At 43.4% G+C, this 15,411-nt stretch overlaps 1 protein-coding gene across 4 annotated transcripts in view; it reads right to left on the reverse strand.

Moving 5' to 3' along the window:
* Positions 1 to 15,411, reverse strand: part of LOC308466137 (ephrin type-B receptor 5) — a 162,112-nt gene that overhangs the window by 36,010 nt on the left and 110,691 nt on the right. For all 4 annotated transcript variants that reach the window (XM_080986722.1, XM_080986723.1, XM_080986720.1 and 1 more), the window contains 2 exons: positions 4,915 to 5,070; positions 2,017 to 2,355 (listed from right to left, as the gene is read on the reverse strand). In XM_080986722.1, the coding sequence (XP_080842848.1) occupies positions 2,017 to 2,355; positions 4,915 to 5,070 (495 nt within the window). The remainder of the gene's footprint in view (positions 1 to 2,016; positions 2,356 to 4,914; positions 5,071 to 15,411) is intronic.

A 15,411-nucleotide genomic window follows, 5' to 3' on the forward strand; every position in this document is an offset into this window, starting at 1 on the left:
TGGAGGTCAGATTGGATGTTTGTTGACTGTAATTTATCTCACTTTGTTTTGTGATGTTGCTTTTATGTGTATTTAGGAAAGTTGCTTGTTTGCTGCCATCGTAACCCAATTTTGCATTATGTTTCCTGAGATCAACGAGTAGTTTTTCAGCTGTTTGGATGCAACCAGACACAATTTTGAACAAAAATGGCAGGCCAAACTGTTCAAAACTGCGGCAATTTTGTATGAAGTTTCCTGAGATCAAGGAGGTTTTTGTCTGTCTTTGAATACAACTGGATACCAGACTGAAACTTTCAAAATTGCACTGATTTTAACCACTTATTTTAAAACTACACTGTTTGCTGTTGTTGTTTTTATTGCTGTTTTGGTTTCTTACAGTTCCTGAGCAACACTGAGTATGAGGCTGCTAGTATAATTTTACTGTTATCCTGGAATTATGATTGCAATGAACAGGATAGAAAGGTTATATATAATATAGTGCTAGTATTAACACAGATCAAACTGTCATTCAAAAAAAGGAGAAGAAATTTGGGCCTATGATATGCACAGTGAGTGCAGAGCAAATCTACTCTATTTATAGTGATGGTCAAGTGTTGGTAACAATTGTCAATAAATAGTCAAATTTACTGTAGAGTCACGAAAAGTGTGTAGGGTGGCTTGCATCTCAAGATTTACTCATGCATATCTGACATGCAAAAACACAGACAACCGTATCACGTAGACCAGAATCTCTGCTTACACCACACGTGCAACTGATTTCTCTGTGCAACAGACTGCATTAACATCAGCTGCTGTTGTGGTTCCAACAAAAATGTTCATAACATTCATCCACGAAAGCAAAAATGCTTATTTTATTTTTGCTGGGGAAACGGGAGATCACAGAGATTTGCGGCAACCCTACATTTCCCTACAATGTGCTTTAGAACTGTGCCATTATATGAGGAGTAGGAAAAGCTGCTGTTTGGAGACAGCCACAGAATCCAAGAAACTGCTCTTCATTTTTGCATCAAGCCTGATGCTCAGAGGTCCCCCTGCCAAAGCCTCACAGTGAAACATCTGCTCCTTTGACCCATGTGGCTGTCAACATACCCAACTCCTGTGGCCCTCCAGACGAAGGGCTCATGCGCACAAATCTTTCTTGCCCTGCACTTTCTAGGCACATGGCTGCACTTTCCCAGTTTCACATCTGAGCATCTTGTTGTTGTTGTTGTTGTTGTTCTGCTTTCCCCTCAAAAACCCACTTTTCAATGCTGAACTGGAACAAACGGCAATTTGGGTTTCCTGCAGATTGTTGTTTGCTCTGATTCAGAATTAAGGAGCGAGTTTTCATGGAGGAAGCACTGGGGCATCTCCCCCCCCCCCCAAAAAAAAACCCTGCAAGAGACTGAGCTATGAATCTGAAAGCCCCCAGTTCAAATCTTACCTCTTCCATGAATTTATACTCTTAGGCAACCCACCGTGTTCTTACATATCCTCAGCCTCCCTCATCTACTGTGAGGGGGATAATACCATATTGGCCTGAATATAAGCCTCACCCCCCCCCCAATTCCAACCGTGAAAACTTGAAATGCGGCTTAAATTCACGACCTTACAAAAATTGGCTTTTGTGATATCGCTACTGAAACAGACATACGGTAAAATGGAACAGGTGTGAGTGACTGCGGAATTTAAAAGGAGCGGCTGATTTCCAGGTACTGTCTTTTTCACTTTTCCCCCCATTAATTTTAAGGGTGCGGCTAATATTTGGGTGTGGCTTATATTCAGGCCAATATGGTAACACTGACTTATCTTATGGAGGTGTTGTAAGAATTACAGCTAGATAATGTATGGAAAGTCCTTTACGAATATGAAGTATGATGCTAATAATTTAGGGTGGTGTGAGACTCTAAAGGGCAAATACTGGCAATACACTTTGGTGTTTGAGTCATTACTTGAACAGAAACGCCAAACAAGACCAGGGAGACAAAACAGAGGTGGCAAAGCAAAGAATGGGGCTCCCCCAAAAGCACTCCTCACCTGACTGGCTGGTGCTAACATTGATGGCAGTGAACTGTGGAGCATCTGGGCTGAGCTCTGTCACGAGGTTGACTGCCTGGATCTCAAAGGTGTACTGCACGCGGGTCAGGAGGTTGGAGACTTGCACCCGGCTCTCTGTCAGCCCCACCTGGCGTGGCTCAAACTGGACGCTGTCCCCGCAACGAACACAAGGCCCTGGGGAGCCTGTCGGGCACACCTTGCAGATGACGTTGAAGAAAACATCCTTTCGGCCACCCAGGTCCCTTGGGAGGCGCCAGGTCAGGAGGACGTTGGATCCAATGATCTCATAGCTGAGGTCACGAGGGGCAGATGGGGTGCCTACAAGGAACGCAGAGAGTGAGACCCTGAGAACTAAGGAGAAACTCTCCCCCCTTAAAATAATGCAAAAAGGCAGCTGCAGTGTTTCAGAGGGTTCACAATGCACTTCAAGAAATAAAGGGGAAAGTCTTTACACTTCTTAATACTACAGTAGAACCTTGGTTGTCGAACGCTGTGGAAGTTGAACATTTCGGCTTTCGAACGCCGACAACCTGGAAGTGAATGCTTCTGTTTTCGAACGCAACTCGTAAGTCGAACGGCTTCCGAGGTGCGTTTCTCCATTTTTTCAATGGATTTTGCCAACTTGCAATTTTACTTCGGTTGTCGAACATTTCAGAAGTCGAATGGTCTTCCAAAATGGATTATGTTTGACAACCGAGGTTCCACTGTAATTGCTTAGGACAAAATTTTATGGTGCGTCTAGCCAAAGCAGACTCTCCAAGTGTGAGGATATTATTATTATTATTATTATTATTATTATTATTATTATTATTATTATTTTGTGGAGGGGGGTGTGCTAAAAAATTGTGGGCCCTGGCCAGCAGCCTCCTGGGCAACTTCTGCTGCTAGTGATAAGCCTCTTCCCCTCAAAACTGCCTTTCCCCTTTTAGCTAACTACAAATGCAGCAGTGGACCGTTTCAGACCAATACTACAACTATTCCTACAGAGAGATATGGGTGAAGACACACCTTTTATTTCCACCAGAGCAGGAAAGGAAGGCTGGGGAATAGGGCTATGCTATACCGGTATTGAAATAACATTGCGATAAGTGTTTCAACAAGGCAATATACCGGTGAACAAAAGGTGGAGATTTGACAAGTTCCCAGGGGATAGCTCAGCTGAACCAATACTTTACAGATAATTTGCTGATAATTTGCTGATAATTTGCAGGCACCTTGTCCCCAGCTTTGTTGGCTCTCTCCCTCCTTCCTCCTAACCGATAAGAAATAACAATAAGCCCTCACAGAAACCAGCAAACTCTTTCAGCTTCACCAGTATCTTTCCACTTAGAGCTCAGCTAATTTTGCAGAGCCTGCTAACAATCCAGGAGGAACCCCCCATGGCTAATAATCAAAGAGGCAAAGTAAACAAGGAACTGGAAAGCACTTCTTTCTTCCCTCATACTCACCTCCACCAGTGGGAAAAAAGAGGGGGGGAGTTTTTATTTTCATTTTCTGGTGGTCTTTATGTTGTTGGTTCCCCCTAAATAGCTTTCCTCCATATTAAAAAGGGTTAATTTTTTTTATTTAAAGGAGTATCTTTTTGCTTGCTTGCCCTCCCTCTGATAAAAAGGGAAAGATTGGTAGGATGAGGGCTTTGGAGGGGGTGCTTCTGGGGGGGGGGATGAAGGGGAGAAGATTTAGCTTGCTGCCTTATGCTGAAATGGGAGGTTGGGCACTATGTGAGAATGATGGGGAGGGTGTTTTTCGGTAAGCAGTGCAAGCATGTCTACTCACAAGCAAGCCTTATTGAATTCAATGAGGCTTACTCCCAGGAAAGTAGAAGTTTAGTTGAACTCAGTGGGACTTATGCATGCACAGGTTGTAGTTAGGCCTCTGAGTGAGGAAGCAGATGCAAATTGACTAGTAAATCACTTAAACTACTCTTAAAGTGGTTGAAAATATATTAAACATTTTATATGGAAGTTTATTTAATATTTTTATTAAATCTACTCCTCCATTATACCACAGACATATATTGTGATATATCGATATAATGTCATGTTTAGCTAGTGATATATTGTGATGTTGAAAACCAGATATCGCCCAGCCCCACTGGGGAACATGGGTGACACTGATGGAGGAAGCTAAGAGCATTTTCCAACAGTGATGCCCAACCAGCTACTCTCCTTGGTGGCCTCTCATGGGTGAGTCGGCAGGTGGGGCAATGGAGAGAGATGACTTCCTAGAAATAGCCCTGGAATCAGATGAAATTAAGCAGGGGGCTGCATCTAGCATTTAGGCCAAAGGGTCCTCTAGTAGCCACAATAATGAAATGAAGCGAAATCTCCATGTAGAGAAGCAGCATATCCTTCTGGTTATTCAGAAGGAAAGGCTGTTTCCAATATAGCCTGAGTATCAGTTGCGATACATTCTGCCACGGACAGGCACCATGGCATTCAAAATGAAAAATCCTTCATGGATGATTCTGTGTCTCAAACATTGCCAGATACCTCCCTAAAAGGAGGCAGATAAACAGCAGTGTGGGGAGGGGCAAATCCCAGCAGCTTTCGGATAAGGAATCAGCCACTGTTCTTGGTCACACACAACTGCATCTTCTGTAAAAACGTTTCCCATGTCTGTGAAGGAGTGAGTGAGTCCCAAAGGATGTCCATTGAAATATAGCCCTGAATAGAATTGGACAGGAGCAAGGAAGGACTTGAGGCCATGGACAGATGGGAAAGGGGCACAGAGGAGCTAAGGGGAAGAAAGCCAGAACAGAACAAATTTGGGGTCAGGACAGAGGGATAATGCCCAGGAGCTAAAGGGAGGATTTCAGGAAGCAGGGGCCAATGGAAAGAAGGTTTAAAGCAAACCCACTCGCCCCCAGGTACTTACTGGTACAGGGGGTGTCGGAGGTGTCTGAAGACGAACGGTAGTATCGGGTCAGACAAGCACATTCACTGGAGCCTGGTGTGGAAGAATAGCTGTGAGCAGGGCAGGAACTGCACAGTGCATCTCCCACCGATGCTTTGAAGGTGCCGACGGTGCAGGCTAAAGATTAAAAAAAGAGGGAGAAAAGGGGATTAAGCTATTAAACCTAAGCAGGTCAACTACCATCCTTCTGTTTCCCAGCCTATCAGCAAACAAAATTCACCTTACCAATGGATTGGTCACAGGGAGCCCAACTGAACCTCCAGCCTGTCAATGTTCAACTGGTAGGTCACAGTTAATATATAAAGTCAAGGAAGCTATTAGAGGGAAGGAGACTTCCTTCCAAAAATGGAAACCTTGTCGAAGTGAGGCAAACAAGGAAGAACAAAAATGATGCTGAATAAATGCACGTAGACAATAAGGGATGCCTTAATATTTATCTTAATATTACTTACCGGTACTTAATATTATCATCTGTGCGGACTGTACATCTGGGCTTCCAGTCCTTCACCATATATCCCTATTATAGGTAAAGGTAAAGGTACCCCTGACCATTTGGTCCAGTCGTGACCGACTCTGGGGTTGCGGCGCTCATCTCGCTTTATTGGCTGAGGGAGCCGGCGTACAGCATGACTAAGCCGCTTCTGGCGAACCAGAGCAGCGCATGGAAACACCGTTTACCTTCCCGCCGGAGCGGTACCTATTTATCTACTTGCACTGGCGTGCTTTTGAACTGCTAGGTTGGCAGGAGCAGGGACCGAGCAACGGGAGCTCACCCCGTCGCGGGGATTCGAACTGCCGACCTTCCAACTGGCAAGCCCAAGACTCAGTGGTTTAACCCACAGCGCCACCTGTGTCCCTTTATCCTTATTATATTTGGTATTAAAATGTCTACATGGCCTCCTGACACGGCTGGCCTGCATATGACTTGAAGTCTGAAGTTCCTAGTTAGTTTTCTCTGTCGGAAAAAGTGGAAGCTGGAGTTTCTGTCAAACACACAATATCCTATTGTCTGCATAACCAAAGTTTGCTTTAACAGAGGATACAGTTTGAGAAAGAGGGACTCTCCTGGCTGCTCTTGTGAAGCTGATTGTGATGACGTTTTTTAAAAGAGCTTTCTTTCCTTAGGTCAAGTACTGAGCTAAGGTGCATTCGGAGAGAAGCAATGTGAAGCTAGGCAAAACTAGTTTTTCAGCTATTTAAATAGTTTTGAAACACTTTCACTTCATCGTCCTATTAAAATGTAAAGATACCCATCAGCAGAATGTATTGTTCAGGCTTTTTGCTGAAGAACACATCTCCTCTTTATTTGAAAGCTAGTCTCCTCTGGGTTTATTGTTTGTTCCCAGCAAGCTCACGTAGGTAATTTTAATATGTAACCTGAAAGCTGACTCATGTCTTCCAAACCAGGATATACATCCATGCCAGAAACATGGGGAGCTGTGCACTGTATTCCTCAGCAATGTAGCCCATAAGGCAAACACAGCTTTAACTAATCACCAGAAGTCTCTACCTGTATGCTTGCTTGTGCATATGTCTTTCCGTAAGTAGGGACACTGTTGCAAGTTCAGCAACCTGAAACAACCTGCACCAGGGTTTCCCAAACGCCAGCTGTTGTTGGACTACAACTCTCATCATCCCTAGCTTACAGGATCAGTGGTCAAGGATGATGGGAACTATAGTCCAACTACAGCTGGAGACCCAAGTTTGGGAAACCCAGCCCTACACTGAGAGAGCATCCCATTCCTTTCTGACAATAAGTATCCCATGGCACACCTATAATCCATCCACATCTGCATATGCTGTGCACATGCAGGATTGAACATCACCACGTCCTAAAATAAGTAAGATGCAGGAAAAGATTATGCAATGTTAAATATTTATCTAATGTGCAATAAATTCTCCCTCTAATAGTTGTGCCTTCCAAGGTAAGTCCACAATCCTTACTTCTGCGTTCATTCTTCTGGTTTCTGGGAACAAGGTTCAAGCTGAATTTCTACCAATTTCCTCAGGTGTAAGTCCTACTGACTGTGATCAGATGAGGTTAGTGCCTGTAAGACTGCACAGCCTAGAACTTAGATTTTGTGGGGCAGATTTCCCTTCATCACTATATGATGTTGCTTTTTTGTTCTTAAAAAAATAATAATTAATTAGTTTTTGCTAAATGCAATGTTTTAGGGTGAAAGGAAACCAAATCTAGCCATTCCTGAAAATCACCAATGGGACCAACATTCTGAAGTCCCCAGAATTCAAAAATATCAGCGGTAAATACATTAATTGTGCTGTCAGAAGCTGTCATTGGTTTTGCTCAAGGGGATTCGGAATATGCATCGGAGTTCAGAATCTCAGGGTGATTTACAGGCAGAAAAAAGGTTTTAACTTTGCAAGGTATCTTCAATATCTCACACTTTTAAGATGGGGTTAATTTCCCTCATGCCAAAACAAAGTCAGTTTTGCAAACGTTGCTTCAGGCAAAAAGATCAAGCTTTCATCTTTTTTTTTTCTTAACTGCTGCATACTTTTTTTCATAACGGGAACACGATTGAGGAGAAGGAGAAAAGACTGGAAGAACAGGAACGCAAAGGAAAACATTTTTCTAGAGTCAGCAGCTAGAAATGCTTCACAAATGCTGTGCCCTATTAAGATGGCAATTTACAGCACAACCAAACAGCTGCCTCCCATGCGCCCAGATGGCACATCACGGAAGAGTCCCAGGACAATGATGTATAATTTTCTCCAGAAGAGCATCACACACACACACACACACACACACAGGCAGTGTTTACATGTCACACTAAAACATGGCTTAGCGCACATGTGAGCAGCCCATGGCCCAACTGGGTGCCCACCACCAATTACATTCTCTGCCTGAGGGGAAGCACAATTGTGATCGGAGTCACACCAGTGCAGTTTCCTCCCCATGGAAATCATGTTTCTCTCAGCCCACCAAACAGCTGGGAGGAAGGCATGTGGAGAGTAATACTCAAACAGCTGGTTTGCAGGCTGGGGAGAGTATGGATGTGATGGGGAGGAATGGGCGTGGAGGGATGACTCTCCCTTGTGCCTTCTTCCCCATCACAATGAAGTCTCTGTGTGTAGGAGTGTGTGCTAGGAATAGGAGAAAAAGTCCGTTCAGTTCACATTTCAAGGTTTACTTATCAAATTTGCACTTTTCAAAACAATATGTGAAGTGAAGCACAGCTAGCCTTCAAAGTTCAATTTTCTCTGAATTTTGCAATGCAGTTCTCCAGCTAGGTAATGTGTAGAAAAATGCACATGCTACTCTAAAGTGTGCATATATACTTAAATTAGTATATAAAGTGCATTGCATTAGGGAATATTGCTTTGGGGAAATGTGTATATTAGACAAAACTGCATCCCAAACTTTTTTTTTATTAGGAGACTTTCATACTAAAATACTGATGAATTTTCATGCCGACTTTAAACAACAATTTTGCTTTGTAAACTGGAAATGTGAAGAACTTAAGATTGGCAAAATGGTAATATTAGAGAAACCAAATTTACTCACCCTGGCATATGTGTGTTATTGGCTCTGCCCATAGCTGGCTTTGGCCACTGGCATGAGTTGCTTCCCACCAACACATGTGGTTCTCCATGGCAAAAAGGACATCTGGTTTAGCAGACATGCATGTGCAGGAACAAGCTACAATAAGCCTCAGGCTCTCCTCTGGTCGGGGGAAGTTTGGAAGTGTTTGCTTTGCTTTTGGTTACCCTGATTTTTTTGGATTGTCTACAGCAACAAACTGTCACTCACACTAACTATGATTAATTTCAGTTGAGTCAACTCCAAGAAGTGGCTTCTAAGGATGGCTTTGTGAAATTAGTCATAGTTAGTGTTAGCCACAATATTAGGCCCAGAAGAAACAGCGAATTGCGAATAACTAAAGGTGGTGGATGAAGAATGTCAGATAGTTGGGGACTTTCAACTGCTATTAAACTATTAAGTTGAATTGTCCATGAGTAGGATCTGTTTTTTTGGAGCAGAAAGGGTGTTAGAGTTATAGACTGCTGTTGTCACAGAATATGTCAACTCATGCAATGGACTGTTTTATCAGTTTAATTATGTTTTCAGTGGTGCCTCGCAAGACGAAATTAATTCGTTCTGCGAGTTTTTTCGTCTTGCGAGTTTTTTCGTCTTGCGAAGCACAGTTTCCATTTTTTCAAAAAAATCTTCAAAAACCTCAAAAAAGGCTACCACACCGCGTGCTATGAGTTGCTCCTCGAAGTCAAGTCGCAACTGCACCTCTTCAAGCAATGAACCCTGTATTACTGTAACGGTTTTAAGAAAAAGGAAACAAACTTGCAAGACGTTTCCGTCTTGCGAAGCAAGCCCATAGGGAAATTCGTCTCGCGAAGCAACTAAAAAAACCAAAAACTCTTTCGTCTTGCAAGTTTTTCGTCTTGCGAGGCATTCGTCTTGCGAGGTACCACTGTACTATGGTTGCAAAGCTAATCCCATTTACCCAAGAGTAAGAACATTGGATTCTACAGGACTTACTTTTGAATAGACATTGTTAGGATTGAGCTGTGAGGCTTCTTAAGCCTAAACATGTTTACTTGGGAGTAAATGCCACAGGACACAATAGGACTTGCTTCTGAGTAAACATGCCTAGGATTACATAGTAAATATTGCAGCCTTGATAAAACTGGTGGTGGTGATGGTGGTGGTGGGGAACACTTGGAATGTTAAAATCCAGTAGACCAAGACTAAACAAACAGTACAATAAGGCCAACCTTAATTACCTCTTCATAGACATGAAAGTCAACAAACATTTCTAGAAGGTGGGACAGAATCAGCCAAGGGGTTAGGCCTCTCTGGGGAGTGTCAATCACTCAAGGGGAGGGAGGACATGATTTGCTTGCACAAGCTCTCAAACTTTGGAAACTTATAAATATCTAAAGACATCTGGGAGTGAAGCAGATTTTTCTCCCTGTGTTCTTAGGAAGTTCTTCCTAAGATGGAAGTTTCATATAGCCGTAGCGTAAAGTTCCAAAGATGAGCAATCATGACAGAAAAGGTCCATGTTTCCATGAGTAAAGGGGCCTTTTCTACAGATCTTGGCATGAGGAGAGAAGTAAGGGAGCAAGTGCTCCTTCAGTGATCACTAATTGACGGATTTTTGACCTTAGATTCTTAGTGACCATTTTTACTGATGTCACCTCACTAAAGAGACAGGAAAGTAGGAAACAACTGTACTAGATTCAGCAATACCCTACCTGTGTCAATTGGCAGTGGGACATACAAATGTCTTCCTCCCTTTTCATACCATATGCCAAGCGTGAAGAACCTATGGTCCTCCATATGTTATTGGACTCCAGGTCCCATCAGCCCCAGCCAACATGAGCAGTGGTCATGATTAATGGGTGTTAGAGGTCAACAACATGTGGAATATGACAGAACATGTGTGGTTCCTCATTCCTGATATATCTGATAATGGATCCTCCACAACTTCTCTAAGGTTGGGGTCAGATTCATGTTATTTCAGTGAGAGTGAGTTGAAGGTGGCATGAAACTGACATCGTTGCCCATGGCGGGGGCTCTCATCATCTTTGTGCCCATTGTTTGCATATTAAGTAGTGCTTCAAAAGCCCATAATACCTATTTCATTAGAGACAAAAAGAATAGATACTCAATGAGAATGAAAGCTCTACGAAACCTTCTTCAACTATTGGATAGAACTGTCATCTGTCTCTGGTCTCCACAACCACATCTGGTTATGAAACGTTAGGATTCTTAGGTCCTCTTGGATGCTTGAGAATTTGATGTGAGCTGATCTGCCATTTCTGGACTTATAATGCTGATCAATTTCAGTGGCAATCCTAACTCCATTTACCTGAGAGTAAGCACTATCGAATTCAACAGGACTAGTGAGGAGACATGGTTAGGATTGTGCGGTTATGTTTTTCACATTTCCCAGATCTGCCAATGAAGTTTCAATAGCAAACATAAGGATGGAAACATCTGAAAGCAGCATTAGCCTGGAAACTGACTAATTTGCCGATCTGTAGTTACTCTCCAAAGCCAATTGATCCAAATATGGTGCCTATTACTGGACTGCCCACTGGAAGCAGCTAAAGTGAAAATCCTCCTTAATTGGGCCATTAGCGGCTGAATGAAACTTGTTAATATTAATCCAAATTTTTAAAGTGTTATTTCAATAGCGGTAAACTGAATGAGGTCAGGAATAAGCCATGCAGCAGCAACAGAGCAATATATTTATTAGAACTAACCAACTCACAAGCTGTATTTTGAGTTTCACAGAAGCTAGCTAATTTGCTGCTTTTAACTGTATCTTATAAAAGCATTATGCTACTGGAGGTCAGGAGGTCTTTAGAATTCTATGCAAGGGCTGCCCATAAAAGGGCAGCTCTGCTGGGAAAAGTGACCCTATGAATCAGGCCTCTCCAATTTGGTGTTTCGAAGTACAACTCTCATCAGCACCAACCTGCATGGCCAATGATCAAGGATGAGGTCAAAACACCTAGAGGGCACCTGGTTAGGGAAGGCTGCTAAAATAAGTACTCAGTAAGTGCTATTCATTCCTGCTGATTCCAGTATTGTTTCACACACATTTTTTTTTCCATTAGTGCTAGACTGGAATTATATAATTGTCTGAATTCAGGAAGCAAGTCAATCTACTGGTCAAAATTTAAGTGAACCATTTGTTACTTGGCAACCTGGAGACTCCACCTGTACGTTTAAATTCACCACAGCTTTCTTCCATTTATTTCCCCCCTGGTCCTTATATCCACACGTTTCACATTTCACCTGCTGAAGTCAGCAGGACTCTCTGTGAGTAGGGGCAAAGACAGGTCTTGGAACTCTGGCTAATAATAATAATAATTTTTATTTATTCCCTGCCCTCCCCAGCCAAGGCTGGGCTCAGGGCGGCTAACAAGCAATAATAAAAACAAGTTGAATGAAATACAACTTAAAAACAAGATTAAAATACAACATTAAAATATTGAAACATTAAAATATTAAAATGCAGCCTCATCACAGGTGAAAGGAAAAAGGAAAAAGAAAAAAGAAAGAGGGGGAGGGAATCAAATTGGCTCTAAGCCGAAGGCCAGGCGGAACAACTCTGTCTTACAGGCCCTGCGGAAAGAAATCAGATCCTGCAGGGCCCTGGTCTCATGAGGCAGAGGGTTCCACCAGGTCGCAGCCAGTGTTGAAAAGTCCCTGGCTCTGGTTGAAGCTAATCTAACTTCCTTAGGGCCCGGGACCACTAGGGTGTGCTATTTATGGACCTTGAGGCTCTCTGTGGGGCATACCGGGAGAGGCAGTCCCGTAGGTACGAGGGTCCTATCCTAATGACAAATGGATAGCTGTAAGGGGGAATTTTGGGGTGACAACTCCATTTGACAGTTTGTATTGTAGACTTTCCCAGCAGACATAATCAGAGATGTTGCCCCCTTCTTTATGTGCATGTGTGCTTCTGTCCCCCCATGATTCACCCATGAAAATGGCAGGAGAGAACTGTATGCCAGGATACTGCCCCAAATTACATCCCACTATTTTCCAGGTTAACTGGGTTGCAAACAGATTTTTTTCTGAAAACAACTAAACCAGAAATGAGCACTTAAGTTCCACTAGACTTCCAGAAGTGACATTTATGCCATGCGGTAGATCACATAAAATACAAAAAATTATCAGTAAGGGAACATCAAGAAAACTGGAAAGTGAACATTAAACATCAACATCATCATTTAGGACTCCCCTGAATCCTCTGACTGTTTGAATTTAAATTTGCAATGTAAAACTTAATAAAAAAGATTTGACAAAAAAGAAAACCGGAAAGTGCTGTCAGAATGTAGCCCAAATCAGATTTCTCTCCCACACATGCATACCTGCAATATATGTGTTTCAGACCCCGACCCTATTAATGAAGGGGAGAACTGCACTCCAAAAAAACCCCCACAAACTCCCTGAGCGCCATTAAGGTAGAGAGTCAAGTCATTTGACTCTCATCATGCAATGCTCCAGACAATACCATAGTGAGAGAGACCACTTTGAAAGATCCAAGATGGCCCAACTCTGATCAATATTGTTCTCAAAACAAACTACCAGCCATACGTGCATTTGCATATTATAAACATATTCCAAAAGTGAGATGTAACATTAAAATGTGAGACCTCTATTTATTGCAACCTGAGAACACTTTTGATAGGAATGTGAGGCACCAGATAAAATTGTGAGCAGATTGCCAGTTGGCCACCCCTGATTTAAATAATATGTAGGCTTGATTCTACATTGATTTGACAACCATGATGAAGAAGAAAACCCTTTGGCACCTAAGCCAATACTTCCTGGTAGGGTTCTAGGTAGTTGCAAGCCCTAAAAACCAGTATTGCCCAAACTTGGGTCTCCAGCTGTTTTTGGACTACAACTCCCATCATCCCTAGCTAGCAAGATCAGTGGCCAGGGATGATGGGAATCATAGTCTGAAAACAGCTGGAGACCCAAGTTTGGGAAACATGGTCTTAAACCGATGAGAGCACAGGAGGCAACTTATATCTGAAGATATAGGTACACATCTATTTTAGTAAGCTCAGAATGGCTGAAGAAGTACTGTGCTGGTGCATCCTTCCTGAAGCTCAGAAAACAGGCCGTGATGGTCTGGAAGGAGGTGGTAGAGGCAGCAATGATGTTGCATGTGATAATGCAAAATGCCAAGGAAAGAGCAGCTGCCTTTCCCTCTAGGCACTCCTAAACAGATGAAGAACGGTGCTTAAGATGAAAGCACGGCTCTGCTCTCCATACGCCACCCCATTGCAGGAGAGTAATCACCTCTGTGGACAAAAATCTACACACACACACACACACACACACACACACACACAACTGCATCCACCAGAACTCAATATGCATGCCTGGGCTTGTTTTTGTTGCAGCCGTGATTCCCCTTCAAGGACTTACAAGTGGGCAGAGTACAGTTCCCACCCAGCTCCTGGCATAGCAAGCCAGACAAAGGATTGCTGTATAGAATTCAACCCTCAGGTCCTCCCGCCGCCCATAGTCTTGCAGACAAATAAATGAGCAGACTATCTTTCATCCTCAATGCATCGTCTAAGACTTCTTTTCACCTGCCTACATCATGCAAGAAACTCTCTCTTGTCTAGAGGAGCCGCCCACCTCTCCTGCCTCCCGACATTCCACAGGTAAGGGATCTGTATGATGCTGTCGCTTTGGGTCTCCTAAGGGAAGAGGAACTAGCCTCCTCCTCTCTTCCAGGGGAAGAAAAATCCACATCTAGGCTTGCCACCTGGAGATCATTTGCATTTAAACATAGGAGGGGAGGCAGCTGAGGCTCCTTCTGGCTGTTTGGGAGCTGCGGCTGCTTCACCCCATACAGCGTCAGCAAATTTAAAAGCTTGAGCTTTGAGCATCGCTCCTGGAGGCAAGTGGGCAAAATGAATCCATACAGCCTTTCCGTATGTATCTGTGGGCCACAACTTGCCAAAGCTAAATGGGGGGGGGGCTCAACAGAATTTTCACTGCACCCCAAAGCTACGGGGGGGACATACATTATTTAAACATGCACAAGTGTGCTTAACTGGCATGGTCATTGCAGGTCTCAGAATCCAGTTTTTCCAGGCCCATAATTAGGACTATCTTGGACCCCACTTTTCTACCTGTGGTTCAAAGGTCTGTTTCCTAACCCTTCCCAGTTAAGACTCCGGCTGACCTTTAAACAGCACCAGCCTTTCAATGACCAGATTAGAATGGCTTTGCCCTGTGTTGGTATAAACAGGTTTTACAAGTTTCTACCTTGCATTTTCTTCCCATTGTCCCAAGTACACCGGGCAGAAGGCAGCTAACAAATGCTTAAACTGATAATAAATGAAAAATAGCACTTGTTTTATATCACTTTACTTAAGGCCGGTGTGCATGCGGCTGTGTTTTCAAGTTGCCAGCCCAAAGACTTTCTGCTCTGAATGGCGCTACACATGAGAAAGACCTGCATCAATGTGCCCCACTTGGGGTGCTTGGCTGACGGAAGTAACTCTGCCCTCCAGCCTGGCTTGTTTTTCTTCTTTCCTCCAATTTTCAGATGCAGTTCTCAACATCTAATGAAGACTAGTGGGAATGAGGGAAAGTAGGGCAAATTCATATGCCTGCTAGCTCTAAGTATGGTTATGTTTGGAAGGGAGTGGGAGAATCTAGTAATAGCAGCTTAGAGTAGGCAGAAGGAGGTGGGAGAATGAGAAGGGCTCTGGATAGCAACAAGGGAAGACCCAGTTGTAAGAAACACAGGGATGCCTCCAAAAATGGCAGCCCCATCTGAAGTTCACCCTCCTCTCTAATCCAGTGCACAGAACAACTTATCTGGCATTCGACTTAAGTACTTCTCCACCCACATCAGTGACTGACAGCCAATAAGGAGGACTGGGGCAGGGGATGGAGAAATAAATAGCAGATGGATGGAGCAAGCTTGT

This window comes from Podarcis pityusensis, assembly GCF_964106645.2.
Source record: "Podarcis pityusensis genome assembly, chromosome: 17".
NCBI classification, from domain to species: domain Eukaryota; kingdom Metazoa; phylum Chordata; class Lepidosauria; order Squamata; family Lacertidae; genus Podarcis; species Podarcis pityusensis.